Raw genomic sequence first — 26,292 nt, 5'->3', positions numbered from 1 at the left:
ATACTGACTCACTGAGTCACCATGGTTTTTTGCAGTAGAGGAGCAGAAAGAGAAAACTTCTGACAACTACCTGGGTGAAAACCCCTTTGAGTTGTTGTTTGTGTATCTAAGGCACGATTAAAGTAACATTTTTTCTCTTCTATGGCTGTGAATAAGACCTGATCATGTACCTCTTCTAAGAGAATGATCCATTGATCATAATGGGGAGCTTTTCCAGCAGATCAGTGTTAATAATGGAGTTTGGCTATGCAGTAGTTGCACAGTTTTCTATCAAGCTGAAGAAATCCCTTAAACTTGTCTTCTTTCTAAAGTGAAATTCACTGCCTCTCCATCTTTCTGGTGCAGATTCCCTTTGTTACAGTAGGATGTGCTGGTGACTGAATGGTTCAGTTGCTGTCTTGTCCTGGCTTTTCACTCCCTGAAGTTTTAAGTAGCATTTCACTAATAGTGTGAGAGATGTCCATGAAGGTTTTAGGGACAGTGGTGATGTTCCAGCATTTCCAAGCAAGGGGAAATGTTTTCCAGCTTTGCAGCTGCCTATCATGCCCGAGCAATTGCCTATGTGGTATGCATTTGTATTCAGCAGTGATCCAAATTCTCCTTTGTCATGGTCACACAACTGTTCAACAGCAGCGGCCATCTCTGACCTTCAGTGACCCAGGGTTTGTCTGAGCTCACACAGAGCTGTGTGCTAGTGGGATCCCCTCTATGACCAGAGGGACACTTGCAAAAGCCTTGCCAGCAAAAGCAGAGCTGGAAGGAAAATTCATATTCCTTCTATTTTCCTGTCTGCTCTGGTGAGGGCAAACCTTGGAGATGCCTGGGTGGCTTGGGAGCAGGAGCAGGGCAGCTGAGGCCGGTGCTGGGGATGCTCCTGCGGTGCGAGGTGTGGCACACAGACTCACTGCGCTGGGAGACAAGAGATGTGCTCTGGCAAGGGCCGGCCCTCCTCCAGGATAACCTCCAGTCAGGGTAAAACTCGAGAAAATGAAACCGAGGGAAGCGTTTGTCTAGGGAAAAGTGTGTGAAACCCGAATTGTTTCAGTCCCTGAGGCAGAGGTGGAGCACTACACCGGTGTCCCTCCTACTCCGCGGAGGTGGAAACCTTAAAATAGTATAAAGGAGGGGGCAGGGGGACACGCTCTGCCGGTGAGCGCCCCGTACAAAGCCGTGACAGGAGAGCTGCCTGGGCTTATTTCCTTAGGATTTCTATTTGGAACTGCCCTTGTCATGGGATATTCTTCCTCTGGTCACTCACATGGACCGCCCGGTCTTCAGCTGTGCCACCAGGGAAGGAGAAGGCAGCGGCAAATGGCTCGCAGGTGGCCAAGCCCAGGCACTCTCGAGCCCGAGGTTGATCAGCCTCCCCCCTGCGCCCCGCGGCTGGAAGGATGTAAGAGCGTGTCCGGACGCGGGGTCAGAGGGCCGTCAGCACAGCTGTGCCTCAGTACAGAGCGAACGGAACGGGCCCCGCCGCCCCGCCGCCCCTCAGGCCACAGCGGGGCCCGCCCGCACAGGTAAGCGGCGCCGCGCGGGCGGCGGCCAATGGCGCGGCCCGGCCGCCGCCGCCAGCCAATGGGAGCGCGGCGGCGGCGGCCCCATGGAAATGTGCCTGGTGGGGAGCCAATGGGGCGCGGCCGGGCCGCGGGCGGCGCTTTCTGCTCTGCCAGCGCCGGCGGCGGCCGCGCGTCCCTCGCCCCTCTCCGCCGTCCCCGCCGCGCCTCCCTCGCGTCCCTCTCCGCCGCTCTCGCCGCGCGTCCCTCGCGTCCCTCTCCGCCGTCCCCGCCGCGCAGCATGGCCGGGCTGGGCGGCGGCCTCGCCGCCTTCGGGCGCTGCACGCACGCCGTGGTGCGGGCGCTGCCCGAGTCGCTGTGCCGGCAGGCGCTGCGCAGCGTGGCGGGCCCCGAGGTGGACTTCGCCCGCGCGGAGAGGGAGCATCAGCTGTATGTGGGTGTGCTGCGGGGCAAGCTGGGGCTGCAGGTGCTGGAGCTGCCGGCCGACGAGAGCCTCCCCGACTGTGTCTTCGTGGAGGATGTGGCCGTGGTCTGCGAGGAGACGGCGCTGCTCACCCGCCCGGGCGCGCCCAGCCGCCGGAAGGAGGTGAGGAGCGGAGCGGGCCGGGCCGGGCCGGGGGGCGATGCCTGCGCAGGTGAGCTCGGGCCGGCCGCGCCGTCGGGCGTGTCCCGGGCCCTCCCCGGCCCCCGGCGGGAGCGGCGGGGAGCGGACCGCGCTCGGAGCTGCAGCCCGGCCGGGCGGGGCGGCCCCGCAGCGGCTCAGCCCGGTCCGGTCCGGTCCGGTACCGCCGCCGGCAGCCGAGCTCGCTGTGCGGCGGAGCCCCGCAGTGCTGGGCTCACTGGAGAGCGATGCTCTGCTCCTGGAGACAAGTGGATAGACAGTGTAAACTATGACTCATCCATTCTGGGGCGTGCGGGTTCCGTGTCAATGTGCCCGGTCCGTCCGGCAGGACGGGTCGCTGGCGGGTTTGTGTCCACGGCGCAGCCTTGCTCAGTCCACCAACCCCATATTCAGTACGCGCTGAACCCGAGCTCAGCTCCAGACAGCGCATCACTGATGCCTGTGATAATTGTATGTGCTAGCCTGTGCAATAGGGCTGGTGTGTGTTTTGCTGGACTTGGTGTCAGCCTTAATGCCCTTGAACCTGATGTCGCCTTCCTTGTGCAACTCCCCCTGCATTTACGGGGGACACAGGCCACCTCATTGGAGAGAGGTGTGGTGGATGCACACACCCACAGGAGCCTTACTTTAGATCTTCTTAGTACTTTCTTAATGTCTTCAGCCCGTTCATAAATGAGTTTCATCAGGCAGTGCACTCATTGAAGTGCCACCCAGTTATCTTCTCAATGAGCAGTGACAGCCTGCCTTTCGTAAGCATCTTTTAATACAATCCTTCTCATGTCTCTTTCAGTTCCCGTGTTTGGTACCACAGTGCATTGTGAGATCCACAGGCCTGAGCTGTTGTGCCTGTGGGACAGGCCACTAGCTCTAGTTCAGCAATAGCTCCTCTTGGTTTTGGTGTTTTATACGTAGTGCCTTTCTCTTATCAATTGCAAAGTTTTCTTAAATTCTCCCCAGCGGTGTAACATCTGAGATACTGCATTCAGCTTGTACACATGCACTTCTTGTGCATGACCATGTGTATTTACTCTTTGTAAATACACATGTAACACCCCTGAATGCTCTTCAAGGTGACAACACCAGAGTAAAGTGTTTATCACATGCTACTGTCAGAAGCAGCTGTTTCTTTGCCAGAATCAAAGCGAGTTTTCACTTGTCCTTCCCATGACGTGCTGATATGTAGCTCTGTAAGTCCTGCTGCCATTTGTACCATTTCCCCTTCAGGAGGAGGGATTTACTTCTTTTCATGAGTGACTTGTCCAGACAGAGTCACGAACAAGAGAGAGACAGAGCTTTCAGGATAATTTGAATATTATTAATGTTCTTGAATGATGGAGCAATCCCTCCCTTGAGTTTTCTATGAAGTAAAAATGAAACAAATTGAACAAGTATCCTTTTAAAGTTTTAACAATGTATGACACTGCCGTGTAGTCTTGTCTGAACGTTTAACTGTTATTTACAACAATTCTTCCTCCTGATAACATCGTTACAGCAGTGTCTTGTGGAAAAAGGGACAAGGTATTCATTTGTGCAGTATGCTACCTGCCTATTCCTGATCCCTCTCGTCTCCAAGGCATCCTCTCCCTCCCAGCGTGGTTACTGTCAGTTTTGTTTAGCTGGGGTGTCTGTGTTGAGTAGTTAGTGACCAGGATGTCATATTGAAAACAGTGAAATGGCAAAGGCTTTAGAAAGCAGGAATGCCTACCCAGAGCTCTGTGTGCTGTGGTGGAGGGCTTGGTGTGTGCCTTGGACATCTTGGCAAACATCTATGATAATGTCACTTTCATAGAGTCCCCAGAAAGAGCTGCATGAGAGGCTATTTCCTCGTGTACCCAAAGCCTCTCTGCTCTTATTGCCTCCAGCTTTGGTTTTGGAGGTACCAACCACAGGTGCTCAGGAAGTCCAGGCACTGAGGCATGTGGGCACCTTGTGCTGAGGGAGCCTGCTCCTGACCCTCTTGCTAATCCCACTGAGTGTCTGTTAGCAGACTCCCAAGATAATTTTCTGAGGTTTATGTTCAGTCTCTGAATTCCCTATTGAGATGGTTGCTGGAGTCTAGTTGTTGCTGCAGGGTCTGTCCTACCATCTGTCCTGTCAAATCTGCCTTTATCAGTGACCTAGAGGAGATTGGGGCATCTTTATTGAGCTGTGAGTGGCCCCAAACTGGGGCAAAGGTGAGGAGTGATACCATTGAGGTCTAGGGTGTGCAGAGGGTCCTTACCAGGCAGAAGAAAGGGGCTGACCCGTGGAGACCTCATGGTTAAACAGGGACAAGTGCAAAGTGCTGCCTCAGGAAAGGAAGGGTCCTACATCAGTTGGCTGTTATGAAAGTGAACCAAAACTGTTGTAGTGCACTGTCACTTGTACTGGTGACAGGGAAAGAGGGTGGATGCAGTCTGTGTAAGCACTGGTTTCTCAAACTGCAATCTCTTCTTTTTATGTAACATAAGTGCAAACCCATGAATATTTTAGCAGTACAGTTGGCATGTGCTTGGCTTAACCCAGTAAAGCCTAACTCCTGATCATGCACTCCTGACCTGAGCCTCCCTATAAGGTAGGACACAGCTAGACTTGTCTTACTGGTCTCTTAAGTGTTAGATGTATTTTTGTTCAGAGCAGGCAGGGGCAGAGGAGACAGGAAAGGATGAGGGAAACAGGGTGGTAGAGCACCACTTCTGCAAGTAATTAATAGAGGGAGGGTTTGTGTCCAGGAAGCCTGCCAAAGAGGCATGTGGTAGGTTGAGCTCTGAAGCCTGATCATGCCAGTGAAAACTGAAGAGCACAGTGGATTGCTGAGGTGCATCCCAAACACAACAGCCTGGTTGCATACACAGCTGGAACAGTGCTGTTTCAGGTGTGTTCTGCCTTCTGATAAACTGTCTGCCAGATGCATGAACTGAGCAGTACTGTCTGAATCTCCTCCGTTTCATGCTACTGAAAACCTATAATGCAGTATTCAAGAAGGATACAGCTTTTCCTTTCACAGACTAGACTCCTTATTAAGAAGGCTTGTCACCAGTTACGGTAACACTATGCAGTAGACAGATTTCTGCAGTAGTTTGTAATAGCACTGATTGAGCTTTCAGGGTTTATAGATATTATTGCTTATCCCCACAGCAACACTGGATTCTTTACTGATTATCTGTCTGGAACAAAACAAAATAAAATCTAGGGTTATGTCTGTTCTTGCTCCAAGTTATTGTAAGGAGAAAAAAAAAGAATTGAATTAAATTTGGTCATGTTCAGGCAGTGCTGGGAAAGAGCCCAGTATTTTTTTAGTAAAGTAGAAAAATTAGTCATGCATTTAATGATTTGTTTGCAAGTCAGACTTATTTCAAGGCATTATGATTCTGTGTTATAAGCTTCTGAACTTACTTTAAAATTCATAGTTTCTGTGGAGTTTTGATTTGGCAGAAAGGTAAAGGCTTTTGAAGTAAGCCAGAGGTAGATTGCTAATATGCCCAAACTGGTGTTTTGCTTAGCTGTGTGCAGTCACCAGTGCACTTGATGCTTAAGTTGAGTAAGTCCAGTGGAAATGTTGTGATCACTGATCAGATTGCCAGTTCCAGCACCTTTTGTTCCAGCAGTATGCTCTCAATTGTTTATTCCTCTAGTATAAACTCTCAACGTCACCCTCTGCATACAGCAGGGTTAGTTGCTGTGAAGAGCCCTCATCAGCACATTGCTCTTGCTGCCTAAGTTGTCTTAATGTGCTTGGGATAGCACAAAACAGCATTTCCACCATTTCTGTGCTTATGCAGATAGATGGAAACCCAAAGCTCAGCAAAATGCACCCACCAGTGACCTGGCCTCTTCTCAGCTGCCAAATAGGGAATGGAGAATTAGTTGGTGCTGGGAAAATTACAGGAGCTGCTGAAGAACTCACTGTATTGCCTTCCTTGGTTAAGAGGCAACTTCTACCCAAGACTTTTGTTATTCCCTACACCCCCAAGACACGCTAGGGACACTTGTGACTGCATTCATGTGGCATAGGATAGCTGGTCCTTCAGCAGTGAGGGACAGAATGAGCAGTGAAGGACTGTTTGTCAAATCCCATCCTCTCAACAAGAATTGGAGAAACCACCTAACTGGAAACCACCTGATTGCTTTTTCAACATCTCTTGGTATCTCTTCCCAAATATACTTGCTTTGTAGCAGGATTTCGTCAACAGCCCATCCTGTGCTGGGCCAGGTAACCTGCTCCTCAGTGCTGAGCACCCTCAGCTGCCACCCCCTCCCACCCTGTAGAGCCTCTTCATGGCTGTGTAGCTGTGTATGAGCCATACTTGCAACCTACACTGGCCTTTTGCCCCAGCTGCAGCTTACTGCTTGCAGGGATAGTGCTCAGACCAGGAGGTAGAGGTTTCTAAAAAACCCAGAAAGCAAAAAGAGTTTACTAAGTTATTTATGTATTGTATACACTGAGGTAATACAGCATAGCTGCTGCTAAATGCAAGACACTTTTTCCATTCTCTCTGTAGGTGTAGATGGTCCTGCAGGTTAATGATGTCTGTTTCAAAGTAATAGAAAAGCTAGGCTCAGGAGAAAGATTTAAGGCTCTGCTGGCTCCTGAATTTAATTATGTTATGGGGGTTTTGTTTTACAGCATACACACATAAGCCTTTAGAATCCTTTAGGTTTGAGAAGACCTTTTAAAATTGTAGAGTCCAACTGTTAAGCCATCACTGCTGAGTCTACCAGTAAACCATGTCCCTAAGTGTCCCATTTATGCATCCTTCAAATACCTCCTGGGATGGTTATTCCACTACTTCCCTGGGTAGCCCAAAGCTTGACAACCTCTTCAGTGAAGAAATTTTCTCTAACATCCAATCTAAACCTCCCCTCGTGCAAGCTGAGATCCTTCCCCCTTGTCCTGTTGCTTCTGATCTGGGAGGTGAGACTAATTCCCACCTCAGTACAACCCCCCTTTCAGGTACTTGTAAAGTGATGAGGTCCCCTCTGAGCCTTCTTTCCTTCAGGCTGAGCCCCCCCCAGCTGCTGCTCACAGAACCTGTGCTCCAGACCTTCCCCAGCTCCACTGTCCTTCTCTGGGCTCACTCCAGCCCCTCAATGTCTTTCCTGAACCGAGGGCCCCAGAACTGGACACAGCACTCGGGGTGTGGCCCCACCAGAGCTGAGCACAGGGAGCAGTCACTGCCCTGCTCCTGCTGGCCACAGCACTGCTGATACAGGCCAGGAGAGCCATTGGCCTTCTTGGCCACCTGGGCACAGCTGGCTCCTGTTTATGTTCAGCTGCTCTCAACCAGCAGCCCCAGGTCCTTCTCCACTGGGCAGCTTTCCAGACTCTCTGTCCCGAGGCTGTTGTGTGCATGGGGTTGTTGTGACCCAAACACAGGACCCAGCACTGGGTATTGGTGAACCTCGTAGAAGTGGCCTTGGCTCATTGATCCAGCCTATCCAGATCCCTCTGGAGAGCCTTCCTAGCCCTAGGCAGTTCAGTAATGCCTCCCAAGGGATTCTATCAACCAGTCCTTTAAACAAGCAAATTTCTACAATAATCAAAAATTATTTCATGATTGCTGTTCCTAGGGTGGCCTTCAGCCACCAGATCACTCACCAGTCCTTCTCTGTTCACAATCACCATATCCAGAGGGACATAACACATCAGTAACCCTTTGCTACCACATGGATCTGCATCCCCTGCTTCCACTGAGACAGCAAATGGCTGTCTCAGCAGCCTCACTGGCACACCATCCCTCAAACGCTGGTGTGCTGCCCCCAGGCTTATCTCTAGTTAGCCTGGTTTTTGTCTCTTTTTCTCTTCAAATCTAGTTTAGAACTCTAAACTCTAGTGCTCAATGTGTCCTGCTCATTGGTTAAAACTCTAGGGCTCAATGAGTCCTGCTAACTCCTCTGCAAGGAGAGAGACGAGTGTCTCCAGCAGGCCTACTGTTGTGTAAACCTACCCATTATCAAAACCCAGAAATTCTGCTGGTGACATCAGGCTCAGAGCCAGGTATTGATCTGCTGTCTCTTGTTTCTTCACTCATCACTTCCTGCAGTTACAAAGCTAGAGGGGAATACTGCTTGTGCTCCTGATCCTTTAACCAGTTGTCCCAAGGCTCTGAGGTCTGTTGGTTGCCCTCAGACTTCTTGTTGGGACTTTTATGCTGCACAATGAAAAATCAGTAATGGATAATAATCTGAGGTCTGTATCAGGGGAGGAAGCTTTCTCTTCTGTCTTTAACCAGGGCCCCTGGGGGGCAGCAGGCTTCCCTAACAAGGGGATCTGGTCTGCATGGGGGGCCTTCTGTTCCCTTCAGAAGGGAGTCTCCTCTCTCATGTCGGTGGCCTTTTTTTTTTTTTTTTCTTTTTCCTGTATGGTGGCAGTTTTGATGCTGGGCACAAGTTGACTAAACCTCAGTGACACCTCCAAGCTGGATGAACCAAGCAGAGGAGCTCCTGTACCTGAGCACCCCTCCCACAGGGATGCTCAGTGCTGCTGTCCAGCACTGGGGGAAGAGCAGGGCTCTCCCTGCAGCCCAGCTCAGGATACTCACACTGAGCTCTGTCAGTTATGTGTGTGCAGAGCTTAGTGAGGCTGTGGCTTGCTGCTGGGTGGGTACCATTGCTCCCTGGTTGAGCTGGCACTGTCAGGAATCTCTCTCCTTTTCATGGAGGATTAGCACTGGCTGGTCACTTGAGAAGCAAGAGAATAAATGTTTTATTGCCATTTTAAATAATTCATGGTTCTTCAAACTGCCACACAAGTTATGGTAGTCCTTTATGTTTTCACTGACCCCTTTGCACATCCTTATTGTGCTTTTCCCTTGATCATCCAGACCACCTTGGTGTTCTACCTAGAAAACTTCTGATAGAAAGCAAGAGGTTACCAGAGTGTAATTGCTTAGTACTTAAAACAGCAGGTAAGTAAACATGGGCAAACACTCTACATGAATGCTGACAAGAGTTAGAGATGACATTACATACCTTTCCACCTTCTTGTTAGAGTGGGTTTTTTAATACCTTTCCCATTCTATACTGAGCCATATATGCATACTCCTTTAGCCTATCTTTTTCATCATGTTCTCTGTCTAACCCTACAATTAGAGTGAAAACATGCAAGATACCATCAGCATTTTTTCTGTCATTCTGAAGATAGTTTAAGAAGCACCAGCCAAACTTTGGATAAGATGCATACCTGAGTTTTAATGTTGGATTTGGTAGTTCTTGGGGCCTATAACTGGCAAACCCAAATGTAATGATCTTCTACAAAGTTAATGTCACTTGGAGACTTTCTCCAAGATGATGCCCATCATGGGTTACAGAAGGCAGTGAAGTAACTCATATTGGAATCAGCTTCAGTGTTTTCTTTTATCATGTCAGTAGCTTTAATTTTCAGTGTATTCTGTATTAGTATATAAATTAAAGGAAAACCATGCAGTAGAGGAGAAAAGTTTCTTAAACAGTACTGAGAAGTTTAAAAAAACCCACTAATTTAGGAAACATCAGGTAGACCTTTACCAGGACCCAATGTAATTATCAGTATACATAAGAATGGGTGTTTTAGCCTCATAAGCAGACTATTTCAAAAACAGTCTGCTTCACAGTTTAAGTTGTGCCTTTTGGTTTGGATATGTGATTATTTCGTCTTAAAAGTTCGTTGCTGATGAAGCTCTGACCCTACATTAATAAGGCTAACACTTTGGGTGAACTGGCTATGCCATGAACTGTATTTTTTAATTTTCAGTTTTGCTTCTGAGATCCCCTATTTAATGAAAATCTTAGGAAGTAGCTTCCAGTCAGATCAATATAAGTGGACTGTATTCATTATAATTGGTTTCTATCTATAGAACTGTAAAACAATCTTTAAGAACAGTCTAGGAGCAACTTGGGTTTCATGCTTTTCTAGTAGAAGCCATATTTAGACCTTGTTATTGAATTGTGATGTCAAGATTCTCAGAAGTATCCCAGTTGCTGACCAGAAGATTAAAAAAAGTCAGAACCCAAATTAAATGCCTGTATTTTAATCTCTTGTGGACACTCTATTATTGTGCAAGCCTGATGTCAGCTTCTGTACTTTGTTAATCAGTGTTCCTTTAGCTGTGATAAATAGCCCTTGGTGAGCTTATGGTTCAGTGCAAATGCTAAGCAGTTAAAGGTTCCAAATAATCATAAGCATTTCCACTAAGTAAAAAAATCCTTTGCTGATGCTCTGACTTACACTTATGGCTTGGAGCTACCCTGTTCCCCCTGCCAAGAAACTTCTGCTTGGACTTTCAAATTGAACCTAAATAGTTGATGTTTTGTAGTTCTGTTTGTGTATTTTGGTGGGGTTTTGTTTGTGTATTTTGGTGGGGTTTTGTTTGTGTATTTTGGTGGGGTTTTGTTTGTTTTGGTTTTGTTTGTTTTTTTTTGTGACTGCCTTACTTAAAAGCATTGCAAAAACTAGTTTACCACAGTCACTTCTGGAATTTTTGTTTTAAGATTCAAAGGTGGTTTCATAACATCCCCAGTGCAGTCTGCCCGATGGGTTGTGCACTTAAGCTTCTTGTCTCCCATCATCTCTCTTGGTGAGGTGACTGGAGCATGCAACTCTTCAGCAAGCCTGGCTGATCTTAGCACAGATATTTTTCATTAAAATAAACACATGCAGACTTTAATTTCTACCACTGTTTCTGGTTATTTTGAAGTGTTTCTGGAGCAGGTACTCTGCCCCTGCTGCAGGCTCAGCATGACTCTGCTGAGGATGCTGTGGGAAGTGACTGTATAGCAAGTTCAATATTCATACTGAATATTTAGTGAGCTTAGCAGCTCAGTCTGGGAAAGCAGTGTCTATGCTTGTGTTCATCAGTTTTCAGAGGATTTCTTGTCTTTGTCAAAAATTTCCTAGTAAATAGTGCTGGATCAAAAATGTAGATCTGGTCATTAAATGCTGACCTGAAATGAAAGTTATGTATAGAACAGTCTTCATTAATCATGAGTTACACACACACATCTGTGTAGAAGTCATTGTTAATGGCAGGTGTGCCAAACAGAAGTTATGAATACAGAAAATATGTTCCTACCAAGAAAGACATTACTGTCAGTAATTACTGATCATTCATCCTTTTGAAAAATAATTCTGCTTTTTTTTTTTGTATTTATTATAGAAGCATATCCCTAATCAAGTTTATGGTGTAAGAGAGCTTCACTCTTGATGTCACTTTGGTCAGTCACAGACAAGGGTGAAGATAAATGATGTACCCAGAGCAGCAGGTGACAATATCTTTTATTGCTGCCCCTTTTATAGCAGTATTAGGAATTCATCTTCCAGAAAAAAGAAAAAAGTAAAATGTGTTATGGCTGAGATGTACTGAGTCAGGTCTTGCATTCATCCAAGGCCAGTGATCACCTATACCACTCTAAGGTGCTGCTTTTCTGTCTCAGAGTCAATATTAAAATCACGCAAATAGATAAAAATCAGCTCGTTCAAGACTTGCAGAACTCATTTTCATGTCACTAGAGATTCGGTATTTGGCATCATCTTTGAAAAACAATGGTGGTAATTTGTTTCTGGAGGGTTTATTATGTATGTTAATAGTAAAGGATCTGGCTATCCACGCCTGTCTCCGGATGCCAACTGAAGTTCTCTGGCAAGGTTTAATCGTCTATCTCAGCTCAGTCCCAGCTGGCTACTGAAGCAAACCAAAACAAAACTGCTACATAATTGGACACTGTTGACAGTATTGTGGTTGATTTTGCATTTCTCTTTGCTTTTTCTGAGGCTTTTAATGTAAGAGCTGTCAGGAAGCTGAATCCTGTATTTCAGAAAGGGTGATGTTGCAGGATAAGAATCCTGCTTGTGCAAATGTCTCTGCATTTCAGTGTGGTTGATGTCCTTTGAGCTGCAGGCCAGCAGCCATGGAGATGGCCATCTCCATGCAAACCCAGGCTAGAAAGACAAGTGTTTTAGAGATAGAGCTAGTTTTTGAAGTGCTCTCAGAAACAGCAAGGTATGTTTTAAAAAATAATTTAAATGTTTAGTGGTAAACTGCAGACCATGCCTCTGTGTAGAAGTAGAGACATTTAGCAGCCCTATAGGAGTTAATTTTGCAAACAGTGAAAACACTGTGGAGCATTTCACCTACCCAAGTACTGAGTGTACCTGTGATCACTGTGCTTAAAATAGTGAAAGTGATGAATCTCACATTCTTCTGACATTTTACAGAGGAGAGGTGGCATGGCTATTGCTAGCCACTAGGTATTCGCTGAAGTTTAATGCACTTGTTCATGTCTTTGAACCACCTAAAAGACTCTAATGGAAATACTTGTGCCTGTGCTAGCAAGAGCTGGAGTGAGCAGCGCTCTTGAGAAGCAAAAATGAACTCATAGAAACGATAGTAATGGAGGATGATATGAATGGAATGCATGTATTTTCCAGTAGAAAGGTCTCATTGAGGCCTTCTGCAAAGTTTGCCAGGTTTTTTTGCAAGGTGGTTTTGGGTGACTCCTGTAGCCACATGTATTCAGAAACTTTTAACTATGGTGATTTCCTGGAGTAGAGGGTGTTAGACAGGAAGGCAGCACAGGGTTCTCATAATCCTTTTCCACATTCCTTCTGGCTGCAGCAGCTTGAAATGTGTGCAGAATAAGCTGGTTTTAGTGTAGGTTTCCAAAAGAAAATCAGGCAGACACTAGTCTGGTGTTGGCCTTACTGATATTTGTCTAATAATTCTCAATCCCTTTGAACTGGTTGCAAGGAAAGAAACTGCAAGGTAGCCCCACCACCACCAATGCAGGGCAGAAGTCAGTGCAGGAGAGGCACACTGTCAGAGAAAGGGGTGGGGAGTGACCTGACTGTCTGCATGGGGGAGAGCCCTTGTCAACACTGTATGTATCGTACAGGATGCCACATCTTCACTAATGCTGGCAAGTCCAACTGTGAAAATCTCATCCATACAAAATGGAGCTTCTGCACTGCCATACAGAAATCGCTTATTTTTATGTCCCTTAAAGTAAATGTTTCTGTTAAACTTTATCTTATTCTGAAATGTGATCGTATTGTCACACAACAAACCAACCAGCCTGCCTTGACCAGAGAGCTCTGGCTTAGGACAGTTCCTTCTAGATGAGCACTGTATACCTCCAGTATTGCTGAAAGGCCATTTTCTTCACTTGGCTCAAACTGGTTATTCATCTGGACCTGAAATGCTGTGTGAGGTTCAGGTTACCCATTTTGGAAATGTAGAATAAGCAGAAAAGGTGTGTGGATGGATGAGAAGACCTTGCTGCAGTGTAGGACTGTTCCTGCATGAAGTGACACTAATTAGATAAATGCCTTCAGCTCAAAGTTGTTTTGAGTAGGGGAGGGGAGAAATAGGAGTGTTCTACAATATCTCAAATGGTACAGAGTACATGAACTGGGACTGACAGTATGAAAACAACATCCAGAGAAATACCCGGGCAGCAGATTCCAGCAGAAGGAAGTACTTTGTCATGCAATGCACAACTGAACTGTCAGAGTCATTGCCAGGATGTTGGGGGGTGGGGGGAGCAAAAGTACAGCTGGATGTCAACTATGAAAGAAAGATCCATCAATAGCTGTTTTAACTCTTTGATCCAGATGCAATAGCTGGCTTTGCAAATATGTGCATTGCCTCTTGCAATAAGCTGGGGAAAATATACTGGAGACAGCAGCAATCTGTACTTGTTCTGTGTTATTCTTTCCTTAAGCTGCCTGTACTGGCCACTTTTGGAGCCAGGCTGCTGGGATATACAGGTCTCTGTGACCCATTTAAGCTGTTCATGTATTATGAATAAGCTGTAATACTGATAGCTGTTTAGCAGACTCATAATGAGTCGCTTGCTGTGATCCTGAAGGTCACAAATGCCCTGTCTTAACCTTGCACAGATCTTGCTGGTGTTTTCCTCCCACCTGGCAAGGGAAAACTTGTGTTCAGGCTTAATCAGGGTGTCCAGTGACATAAGATGAGCCATCACTAGCACTGGCAATGGGTGGTTTGTGGTCAGATGTTGATTTATTTTTTCTTCCCTGCCTCAGGATATCCATCCTAGAGCAGATACTAGGAAATGGAATGATTCCACCATGAAGACAGTCAGAGATGTTTTATGTCAACAGTATAAAAGAATTCCGCAGCCCCCTCCCTCCCTTAGCAAGTCAGATTAAGCTAAAGAAACAGTGCACACTTTGTAAAGCAGAGATTTCTCATTGGGAAATGTTGTTTCTAGCTTTTCCACATCAGCTGTGAAAACATACTGCCATCCAAGCTTTGCAAAATGATTCTTAGAAAGGCCTAATGTGAATGCTTGGCAAATAGAGGTTTAATATATTGAGAGTCAGGCTTAAAGGCTTAATGTTATAGAAGAGAGTGTCCTAGAAGAGCCTTTGCAGAAAGCTGCCAGGGGAGAACAGTCTCCTGTGCACTTCAGGGTCTATTTTGTTGTGGGACAGCTGTCAGTTGATAATCTGCCAGTTTGTGCTGTGGAGATGATCAACGGGTTTTTCCTGAATAATATGTTATAGATTAAATGAGCCTGAAAACACCAGCATTGGTAATAGGAAGTAAGTATGCATTTTCTGAGTGCAAGGAGCCATTTGAAAAAGGTGCCACTCTCTTCTGACCTTATGCTCTGACTTCACAGTTAACCCAATTGCAAAAAATTTTAGACTAGACCTGTTGGTCTTTTTATGCCTGCAAATGGCAGTAGCAGAGCTGTTTCTAGGTGGGTTTGATGAATGGCAGGCTGCCAGGAGTGGCATCCATCTTGTATCTGAGATAATGCCATGAGCAGCCCGAAAGCCATTTCTGCCAGGAGAGCATCAAGCCAGCTGTGCATTGTGCAGGGCTGACTGCAGAGATTTTGCAGGAGCAGGACTAGAGCTGGCGTGGCCAGGGTTGGATGGTGAGCGTTTTTCTGTGTTTCCAACATCTTCACAGACATCAGCCCATTGTGCTGAAGCCTGGTGCGGACCAATGGCATCAGTGATGCCCTAATCAAACTGAGGTCATGACAGCCTTGGTCCTGGAGGTGTTACAGGGCTCTTGTGTTGCATCTCTGCTTTGGTGCCTGTCACTTGGCTGCAGTGATCTGCCCAATGCTTTTGCCTGACCCAGTAGCTGGAGCTGTGGCTCCCCTGCAGCCCACATTGCTGTGGCTCTGTGTCCTGGCCATTCAGGTTGACTGGGGAGTAGCAAAAGTAAATTCAGGGGAAGGTGAAACAAAGAAAGGTGACTGTTATCCAAGCTCTGAACTAAGGCAGCGGTGTTTGTGGCACTGATGGGAAAATACTCCCATGACCGTCCCCTCTGCTAGCTGCAAGAGTGTCCTGTCTCTTCTAGGGCTTACTGTTTCACAGCCTGACTTTGATATTTCCTGAGCATGACTTTATCCTTCTCGTTTCTCCATCCTTAGGGGAACTTTGGCACAGATGTCAGCAGCCACCAGAAACAGCCAAAAGCTTTTGTGCAGTGAAAATGTGCTCTGTCCATGCTTCATCTTAAGGACTAAAGGCACTGCTTATAATTCTGCGCCAGACTTCTCTGAATTTAAACTAGTTTCCACTTTGCTTAGTTTCCTTACCCTCTATACAAGACTGCTGCACACAAACCAGAAGCCTAATGGGAGACTTCTAAAGGTCTGCCAGTCCTCCAACATACAGCAGTAGTCCTAAAATTAAGAGATGGGTTTGTGTTTTTCTGGATGGAATGTAAACCAAGGGCTGCTAATAATACAGTGTGTAAGGTCTTATTCAGATTACTATAAACCCTGAAGCTGTGTCTAAAAATAGTGTCTTGTTTTGCGTTCTTGAAAGCAGATTCACCACTAACCTACATATGCCACAAAGTGCTATGCTGGTCACAAACTGGTCTTCTCAGGAGTTGTATGAAAAGTACTGAAAACCCATGTTGATTTTATTAGTCCTACCAAATACACGTGGACAATCATGTTAAATATGATTACTCTTGGAATGAGCTGCAGCTGTGGTTCTAGTAGGAGGCATAGGATATGGAATCGTCCTAGCGAGATGGCCATCAGAGAAGTGCAAGCACTGATTGCCTGATCTGGAGTAGGAAGGAGCATGGGCAGCTGGATGTAGATTTAGCAAATGCTTTCAGACCAGAAGGATGGAAAGAATAAAATCAGGCAATTGGTGTGTATTCTACATGTTATGTTAGGTTTCAAGAGAAAGGACTTTTTCTTTTAACTGTAAGGCTTGTGCTTATGACGCAAGTGTGTAAGTAGATGTAGCTCAATACTGTAAGGTGCCAGTAATTAATGTAGAGCTTGTAATCAGTCTTACTAGTTTAAAGCACTTAAACTCCTTCCTCCCTTGTGTCTGCTTACTTATCATCTATCTAAGCTGGTCTTATGGTCATGTTTTTCACTACTGGAAAGTCTGAGGTAGTGTGGTGTTTGAGATGTGGCTGTAGCTTTAAAGTGTTTCTTACCCTTAAGTATTGACTAAGCAATTTTGGGCTGCAGTGTGGTACCTGTGAAAGCGTATTGTTAACAGCACAATTGAACTCACATCCATAGTAATCTTAAATAGAGCATGTAGCAATGTGAAATATATCCTGCAATTAGTTTTAAGAACAAGCTAAATCCACTTGGAGTGTAGATCTTTAAAGAACACATAATCCTTGCTTTTTGCATTCTCTCCAGGGCTGGGAAAGCTGTCATGTCATTGTTGATACATCAAGCATCTGACATGTCTCCTGTATGTGTTGACTGCTCTAGTAATGAGATTTTCTGTAGGTTTGCCCCTTTATACCTGGTAGAAAATGGATGCACTCCTTTAGCTTTTGGTGAAGGTACTCCCAGAGGAGATGAGGAAATGACTGCTGTCAAAATCAGCTTTCCTTGTCTTGCATACCCTGTCTGGTGCAAGGCAGTAACAGACACAGGCATAAGTGATAACTCCTGTTGATGAGATCATCAACACACTGTTTTTAAAGTGTTTTAACATGCCTGAATAACACCTCACATGGTGGTGGTATGTGTCCTATGACCCATGGCCAAAGCCCTGAGTGGTAAGTACAGGCTCAGCACCTCTGAAAGTCAGGCTCTTTACTCCTGAGCCTTGTGCAGGATTTATAGCCCAAACCAGCTATAAAATCTCATATTGGGAAGTTTGGGGCTCTGTTTCTAAACTCGTCCTAAAAAAATACGAGCTTCGTATATGCTAGGAGTGGTATTTTCACTTTTCAAAAAAAAGTGCTCTTGCCCCCACTTCCCCTGTTTTTGCTACTGTAAGAAAGCTAAGCATGAGGCAGAGGAGCATGCAATCACATGCTGGAGGTTGGAAAGGTGTTTGAAAGCATCTTGACTGCTGTTTATATCAGCACAGTCTGTAGGAAGCTGCATTTTCAGTGAAAAACTAGAAGAATGTCTGAGGGTCACCCCTCTTGAAAGGTGCCAGGACCTTTCACACTTTCCATTGTGGTCTTTACTTCATGCCAGTGGCATGGGAATACATCCAGACTCTATCTCCTACAAGGTGAGACCTGGGATGAGAACAAGGTATTTGTTTGAGTGCATCTGTATGTGACCCAAATTCTGAATTTTCAGCAAGGCTTTTTTCCCAAGCTGATCTGTCAGTGGGAATTATATTGGTCCAGCAGTGATACATTGAAAAGCATTCTCTGAAGTACAGGTGTGAGCTGTAGTGGCCTACAAGTGTCTGAAATATTTAGTGTGAGACATTAGTCACACTGAGGAATGGCCTTGTCCAGCTGTAGTGCAGGCTTGCATGGTAATTCAGTAGAAGAGACCAGAAAATATGGAAACTCTGGCTGCCTTAGTTCATCATGAGCAGCACTTTGAGGAACATGCATGACAGATCTGTAGGTCTTGCCTGAGGCTCCTATGCAGTTTTCCCCAGCTAGATCATCTTTATTGAAATGCTTACTGGAAGTATCCCAGGGCTCGTGGAAAACTTAATTCAGTGTACTTGGAGGGTCAGTCATTTGTTCTTTCCATAGTCTTTGCTTCTCTGGAGCAATCTGCTCCCCCACCCTACTGTGGTAGTGTCCCAAGCTGTTTTCTGGGAAGCAAATTTTTTTGTCATACCTTCAGCACTGTAGTTTCCAAATTCAGTTAATCTCAGTGGAAGCAGTCTTTGAGCATGGAAGCCAACCAGACACCCACGGCAGCATAGGGAAGAGCTATTTTAAAATTCTAAAAATTAAAAAGTGTTTTTTTCACTTGCATTCCTGGGTCTTGGCCTGAACAAGGAGTAGAGGTGCCAGAATACTGCGAGAGTGTCTGTTGTTGCAGTATGTCTGGCTGAACCAGAAGCAGGAAATTCTTGTGAGAGCCTGTCTCATCAGATTGCCAGCCAGCTCTGAGCCTTGCTGGTTGTGAGTGTGACTTGGGGAGGTGGGAATGTGGTTGAGAGAAATATTTGAAGGTAGGTAAAATGGTTCATTGGAAGTGATAGCACAGTATGTGTTTGCAGCATGGTGGTGGTTTTCAACATAAAAACAAGAAGTGAATACATAAGCAAACTTGCATCACCCTCCTTCTTCCAGTGGAGGAGGAAATAGGGAAAACTCTTGTATGGGTTGAGTGCTTCTCTGCCAGAACTGGTCTGCCTCTGTGCTCTGCCTTTGGGTCTCCCTCTGGCTTGAAGGGGGCCAAATCCAGCCCTGTGGTTCATAACTTCCTTCTTAAAACTTGCAGGTCAGGAATTTTTTCTTACCCTAGGCTAGACTCTGCTCTAAAACTTTCCATGTTGTTGTGTGCAGAGCTGCCTTGGCAGGAGCAGGGATGCAGGCGCTGCAGTAAGAGTCCCAGAGTTTAAACCCCCTGACCAGCAGAATTATTCCACCTTGGCTCCATGTCAAGACTATTTAAAAGACTGTAGCCAGTGTGTGCTGCCGATTTTAACATTACTGCTCCTGGTGGAGCTGTAACAGTGGGAGACTTTAAAGAAAAAGACATAATGGAAACTGATTAGAAAAGTGAAGAAAGTCTTGGGCAAGAATAAAGAATTGCTTAAGAAAAGGCAGGAGGGTGGGTAAGGTGAGCCCTTAAAAGGCGTGTATTCGATCACAGCAGGGCAGGAAATAGCTTTAGGAGAATTTTTTCTTAGGTCCATTCATAACCTGGTTTGTACCTCATTAACTTTCTGTTAGTGCTTTTTTTCTTCTGAAATCCAGGGTAGCTTATTTCCACTGAAGTCAATGTGAAGAGTCATTCAGCACCGAGCACATGAATCCTTTTGTGCAAATTAAACAAGAGAAGCTCCCAGTGTTGCTTTCATGCTAAAGGGATGAGAAGCACATTGAGGATGTGCTGATGATGCGTGCTTTATTTACTCCATTTCCGTGGAGCTACAATAAGCTTCCCAGAGGTGCCTTTTCCAGGGTGCTTGCACCATTTTTCTGTAATTTGCTGGATGATCAAATGGCAATCCCTGTGAAAACAGTTGCACTCTTGCCTGTGGTTGCATTAAGCCTGTTAGATTGTTAGAACCTCCTGGTTTATGAAGGAATTGCCATAAAAGTTGCATGGCTTAAAGTGATAAAAAAATGTCCAAGAGCTTAAACACTGTCAGCCATTCCCTGCTTACCTAACAAATGTTGGATTTATGAACTGTTGATCTGCAGTGCTAAAATTGAATTCCAGGTAGCTGAAACTGTGCTTCATTATATCCTTCAAGAAAGACAGCTGGGGTTTTGTCATGCTGATGAAGCCTAATTTGAATGACTTTCCTCATCAAGCCTATTTAATTAAAGATTCATTACATTCTGTGTAGTGTAACAGTGAAACACGGAATTGTCCTCTGGGCTGCCAGCTGCCAAAAAGGAGGGATGAACTGTAGCAAAGATAGGGTGATAAGTTAAATTATATCTTAAAATATTAAAATGCAGCAATATGCAGGTTTGAAGCTGGGGCAGAATGGGAGGGAGAGTGAAGTGTCACTGTGTGTGTGTCTGGAGCCCTGGAGGGAGGGTTAGGTGTGATTGGTGTAAAGTACAGGGATGTACTTTCCCTGCCTGTGCTTAAAGGGTAGACTTCTCACTGCTGCTTTCTAAGAAGGTTTGTTGTAGACAAAAGAAAGAGGATGGACTCCAGCAGCCTTTTGCAAAGCCTGTACAGTTTGCAACCCAGAAGATGGACCATGGAAATCCATAAAATGATGCTCCGAGTCTGCAACAGGAGCACTGCTTGTACATCAACTCCTTGGCTTAGTTTTTGTCCCTGTATCACAACTGTGTTTGTGAATGGGGAGAAGAATGGTTTGTCTACTAGCTGTTTAGCAACAAACACTTCCAAAAACACTGAAAACATTTTGTGATGGGATCCTTGGTGGTAGTGGGCTCTGCACTGGGGGAATGCTTCATACAGTTCCTCTGGATGGGGTAGTGTTGCCACTGGAGCATCCATACATGCTAAGTTGTAGATCCATCTGCTGCCCCAAGACAGCAATGAACAGTTAGGTCTTGTTTGGCAGCAGAGGAGCATGGGTTAGGGATTTTTCTTTGCTTGAAAAAGAAGATTGTATGGGTCTTAATTATATTTGAAAAGAGGAACAAGTAACTTGGATAAGAACATTTTGCTATCAATCTCATGAGCCTGTAAAAATTCAAGGCTGCAATTAAAAAGCTTGTTTGTACTCTTTCTGAAGTGCCTGTTCATCTTGTTTGCTCTGATCAAGAGGGAAAATCTTATATTAGAAAACAAACCATCAGAAAGTCTACCATTGCTGGTGGGAGCTGCCATTCAGTAAGGAGCCCACTGAAAACCAACACTTCTTCTGATCCTAATTCTTTCTGTCTGGTGAAGTTTTTTGTTTAATTGAATAGCCTTCAATATTCAGAGGAACAAAATAGTGAGCACAGATTCTTCTCTAACATGAGCTTTATTGCTCTCACTCGGTTCCTTAGCACCTGTGAAGGTGCTTTGGTTCTCTGCCTGCACAAGTCACCAGTTGGTGGCCAGGCTTCCCCCTGCCAGCTCTCCTTAAGCAGAGTTGAGCACTTGTAGCTTCCCTTGACCAAGTCAGCAGGGCAGGGATGCACCATTTTCTATCTATCCTCCTAAAATAATGAAACTCCTGAGCTGCAGAGCTGGGGAGGAATGATTAATTTCTGTAAGAGCACTTGAAAGCTGTTTTGTTTTATGTGCCAAGTGTTTGTTGATGTGACAGTGGAGTTCAGCTGCAATTGGGAATGGAGGGACACGGTTATATTTTGGTTCAGTAATCTGAGCCTTCCACAGCCAGTTTCTCTGGCTGAGCTGAGGGTGTTCACAGTTTCTTCAGGGGCCTTAGGATCTTTTGGATTCTGGTAGGTGACAGTGTGCAGGGAGCTCCATGTTACTTTTATGCTGTAACAGTATTTGGGGTCTGATTTGGTGTAGCACAAGCCCCCAGTAATTTGGATTAGAGGGTAGAGCATGAGCTTGTCCAAAGACCAGCACCACTGTTTTTTTCAAGGAAGGATCATAGAGCATTTCATAACCAACACTGGAAGTCCTGTGTTGGAAAGTTTAACCCATCATACATTTTTTCTGAAATTTTCTTAATTTTATTTTTAACCAGATGAATGAAAACTACCGGTGTCCCAGGCACAAGTGCTGCTCCAGGTGCCCCTCCATGGAAGAGTGGGCAGTTGGAAAATTACATATCTGAAACTTTTCAGAGCATGATCTGAACATAGAGATTTCAGCTAGAGGTAAAGGAAAGAAAAAAATAGTGTTTTTCTGTTGAAAGCTCTGGCATAGTACAGTGACAATGACGTGTAGTTCAGCTCTGCTAACATAGGATTATATCAGTTGTGCTCTGTCTTGGGCAGTTTCTTATAGACTGTCTGTTGTATGCAATGGGAACTTGCTGTTCAGGTAATATTGAAAATTATGTGACATCTCATAGCTTGTGAAAGTTCACTTATCATTCCCATCCCCATGTGAAAGAATCTCATAGGTACATATGTATGTGTAGACGTACATACTTATATATAGTGTATGTAATTATATGTATGTGGGGCTCTTTTCATTTCATGACACTGCAGAGGTTCTTTCCTGCAGGGAACTGCTCATACATGCTAATATCTGCTGAGAATTAAGCCTGTCTTTGAGAAATATTTTTGCTCTTGATCACAGGCAGGTCTTAAACCTGGGACTGAAAGGTAGGAATAGGAGTGTGCTAAATGATGACTGTAGCTAATTCTCAGAAATAGCATGGTGTTCTTTTTGCCCACCTTTCTCTTTCATCCTTCTCTTTGACTCTATTCCAGGACATCTTGTGGAAAAAGGAAAAGTCGTTTCCGTTAGAGCTGGCTGTTTTTCTTCTTTCCATAGATGCTTTTCTACCCCTCTACTCTCAAGTTAAATGGAAAAACAAAGTATGCAGTATTTCTGCTGCAGAGTTAAATATTGATGAAGATTAAGATGCATTAAAAGACTGAGGAAATTCATGGCTCAGGAATAAAAATAAGCAAAACTCAGAAAATTGAAAAAATGTTCAAGTGTATGAATAGCTCTTTATCTTTCTACCTTCCAGCATTACTTCCAATAAAATGGTTCAGCATCTTGATGCAAACATTCCAGCTTCACTGAGCTGGGGACAAGAAAGTGCTGTACAGTAATAGTTATGGGGGGAAAATGTTCTGTGCTGTGTTGGTCTTGGACTTCCTCAGAGTATTTTTGTTCCAGATGTTAAACTGCTGTTTTTTTCAGAAGCCTTGTTAAGTTGCCAGAACATTCGGGTTTTTTTGAAGGATTTTCCGAACCCCAGCTGATTATCACAACACACAAGAATCCAAACTTGGGCTTGGCTTTGCTGTGCTGCAGCAGCTGCAGAAAATCTGTGTGAAGGCGCAGGTTTACAGCGCCATCATGGAATGCCCTTATAGGGTAAAACAGGGAGTGAGGGAATTCTGCTCTGCTGCCTCGTACAACACAGGATTTACGTCAGCCATTGAGTAACATCAAGTTCCCCAAAGCACAAATACCCTCACATACACACTGTGGCCACGGTGGTAGCAAAGCTCCCAAAAGAGCTGCAGCAGAGCAACTCAGGCATTGAAGAAATTATATCCCATCTGCCTCCATCCAGGCAAAGGATGATAGTCTGCTCATAGCACAGACAAAATCAGTCCCTGGTGTATTTTGTTTCTAGCTCTAGCAGCACTTTTTCTAGCTGACGGGAAGTGATGGTGCTGGTAGTCCATGGCACAGACCACACGTTGCTGCTCCACTGAAGTCAAATGCCACTCCCTGGCCAAGGTGCCCCAGCTCCCCCTGGCCCTCTTGCTCACATTCTTTTCAGTCCTTTGATCTAATCCTTATGGAAATAGATGGGAAAATCTCTGGAGCGGTTTTGTCTAGTGAGTATTGTCAATAGGAAACTTCTCTTTACAAAGGCAATAAATGTATAAGCACCTTCTACTTTGCTTCTCTCCTTACCTGCCTAGTTTTTGTGTTTGTGCATCTACAGAAACTCTCAGCTATGGTATTTTTGCACTTGATGTGTCTTCCCAAAGCTTACAGTGCCTCCCCTGCTGCCTTCATTTTGCTTTAAAGGATTGTCAGCGCATATGAGCAGAAACCTGTGAATATCCTAGTATTAAAGACAGCATGGAGCTCAATGTGTTCAAATTCTTTTCCCTAACCACAGTCCTCTTTTTAGAGGTGAATTCTGCCAACCAGCTTGGGTGACAACTCTACTGTGCCAAAGAAAGCTACTTACTTAGCCAAGCATATCTGCTGTACCTGGAAAAGGGCTGCTGGAGACTGCCGGAACAAGGCTCCTGCCTTCTCCAGGACAGATCCCCAGTCTGCTGGTGGCTGGGGCAATTCTGGGCTGCCAGGGCACATTGCCCCAGTGGTGAACAGGTTTAGCACCCAGCAGCGTTTCGCTGTCTTGGGTCTGTGCCTGGTCTGTGAGTACCGTGGCTTTCTTTCCTGGGAGCGACGTGGGGTCACAGCACTTGTGTGGTGCCTGGGATGGAGATATGGGTGGGGCTCCCACTGAATGGCAGCAGGCTGTCCCCTGCCTCAAGAGAGAGCCACAGAACAAGACCTACTGAAAAAATTGGCAGAGAAAAGTGGCTAAATCTGTATTTCTAAATGGGGTTTTGTTTGTTGGGTGCCAAGAGAATGGCAGCTTAAGGTGGGTAAAGTGGGAAGATAACAGTGTCAGCTCTCTTCTGCTGTCAGTATTGATGTCTCAAGAATGGGATCATGAAAAATAGGGTACAAAATATGAGATATGAGCAGATGCAATGGCTAAATCACCATAAAACAGACTGGAAAGCTTTTCAGATCACCAAAGCTGAAGTTTGTGCCAGAGATCCAAAGGACCCTTTGCTGTAATGCCATTAAGATGACACTGGGATGCTAGGGGAGGGCTGTCCCCATTTCCTGGGACCAGGCACAAGGGATTTCACGCTGGTGTGCCAGAGGAAAAGCTCTGCCCATGATTAATACTAGCTGAAAGGGAAGAGTCAGTGACTTACAGTGACTTACCCTCTGTCACTCTGTGTCCTCTCTGTGTGGGCCCAATCCCAGCAGAGTATTTCCGGTTTTGTTTATTTTTTCAATAGTATTTCGTAAAGGATTTGCTTGGGTCTAGTTTTGTGTAGGAAGATAGCCACATGGAGACCAGAGAGGAAATTCCTCCAGAGGAAAATTTGAACCTTGGAGTGAAAACTGGTCAAAGAAGGCAGAAATCTGGCTGTAGAAGTACAAACAATCTTGTCTTTGCTATAGCAGCCTGATCTTCAGCTGGGCTTTGGAGGGTGATAAAGAGAGGATAGCAATGAGTCAGGACAGATATTTGCACTCTGACGAGGTCCTTCCTGCTATTCCCCTCTGACTCATGGATTGCACAGAGATCTCTAAATATTTCACATACCCGTGGCCCCTGCGTGAGATTAAACCCATTTTTTAATCAATGTGACTCTGGACAGACTACCCCCACTAGCATCCTCCAGACTCTTCCTATTTCAGAGAAATGGAAACAGAAGTCATCCCTTATTTACACAAACTGATGGATTTGAACAGTTCTTCTTGAAAGGTACAGTTATCCTAATTAAGTGAAAATAACCACCAAAACGTCTCAATTCTCTTAAAATCAAGATGCTGCAGTTCAATTGTATTTCCAGACTTGGGCAAGCTGCTGGAATGCATGCAGTTCAACTTTCCTCTATGATATAATAGTTTAAAAGAGATCAGGGTACATTTTACCATAGTGTCTAGCAATGTGAGTTTATTCAGACTTTTGGCAGGCAGTTCTGCACACTCTTGCTAAAACTGTGAATCATCCATTGTTGGCTGATTGCACGCTAGTTGCTAAGAGATCTGTCAAGTGCATACTGAGGCTTAATTCTACATTTGCTCTAAGAAGGGCTAAATGTATTAAATTGAAGCATGTCACATCCTTCCTAAACAAGTAATTAAGACACTGCTATGAGCCTGTCTGATGGAGGGAAGGAGCTGGGAACAGCTGGAAGATTTAACTTGTGTTGAGTTGATCTCTCTGTCTGGGAACACTAGACTTATTGCATGTTGGATTTTCACAACCTGATGCATAGTGGAAATAGAAAGGGGAGGGAGACATTAAAAAAGTAGAATTTGCAAAAGAACTTGTTTTTCAGTGTCCTTATATAAACCTCTTAAAATGATCTAATGCTTTTTCACAAAGTGTAATTTTTAGTAATGGAAAGACAATACGTCAGTGTTTCCCAAGCTGCCTTGCCCCCCGCCCCCTCCCAAGTGAGCTCTGCCACTCACACTGCTCCTCCCCAGTTATCCCATCACTTGGATGTGTTGCAATATGTCTTGCAGATGCCTTGTGCTTTCATTCAGGAGTGTACTTTAATACTCCTGTTTGCTAAGGACACCTGCAGAAGTGGTGAGTAAGTGGTAGTATCTGGTGTCTTTAACCACCTTGTCTGTCCTAAATAGCCACAAGCTTTTCCAGGAGACCTTTTACTACCTGCAAGGAGAAAAGGGATCCATTTGTAGGCCGTAGACAGAGCACATTGTCTGTTTCTGTGAACATACTCCTGCCTGTGTGAGGATGTATGGTAGCAATTAAAAAAAACAAAACAAACAAAAGTAAATGAAAAAGTTCTTTAGTCAAAAATTTGAGAGTCATCTCTTCCTAAAATTACATATTTTTCACTGACATTAGCCATGTGCAAAAAGTGCCTTCGTTTCTCATCAGGCTCTGTATCTTCT

The 26,292-nt window shown here is 45.1% G+C and overlaps 1 protein-coding gene and 1 long non-coding RNA gene across 2 annotated transcripts in view; one reads left to right on the top strand and one right to left on the bottom strand.

The window, feature by feature from the left end:
* The first annotated feature begins 1,538 nt into the window (after positions 1–1,538).
* Positions 1,539–26,292, top strand: part of DDAH1 (dimethylarginine dimethylaminohydrolase 1) — a 56,803-nt gene continuing 32,049 nt past the window's right edge. The window contains exon 1 of the mRNA XM_002186890.7: positions 1,539–2,100. Within this exon, the coding sequence (XP_002186926.4) occupies positions 1,546–2,100 (555 nt within the window). The 5' untranslated portion in view covers positions 1,539–1,545. The remainder of the gene's footprint in view (positions 2,101–26,292) is intronic.
* Positions 4,633–12,887, bottom strand: LOC140684590 (uncharacterized). Its single transcript, XR_012057042.1, has 2 exons — positions 9,124–12,887; positions 4,633–9,087 (listed from the first exon to the last, which is right to left on the bottom strand). It is a non-coding gene; the product is annotated as an uncharacterized lncRNA (long non-coding RNA).

The sequence above is a fragment of the Taeniopygia guttata genome, chromosome 8, assembly GCF_048771995.1.
Source record: "Taeniopygia guttata chromosome 8, bTaeGut7.mat, whole genome shotgun sequence".
NCBI lineage: Eukaryota > Metazoa > Chordata > Aves > Passeriformes > Estrildidae > Taeniopygia > Taeniopygia guttata.
The sequence above is the reverse complement of the archived record's forward strand: the minus strand, read 5'-3'. Positions and strand labels throughout refer to the sequence as shown.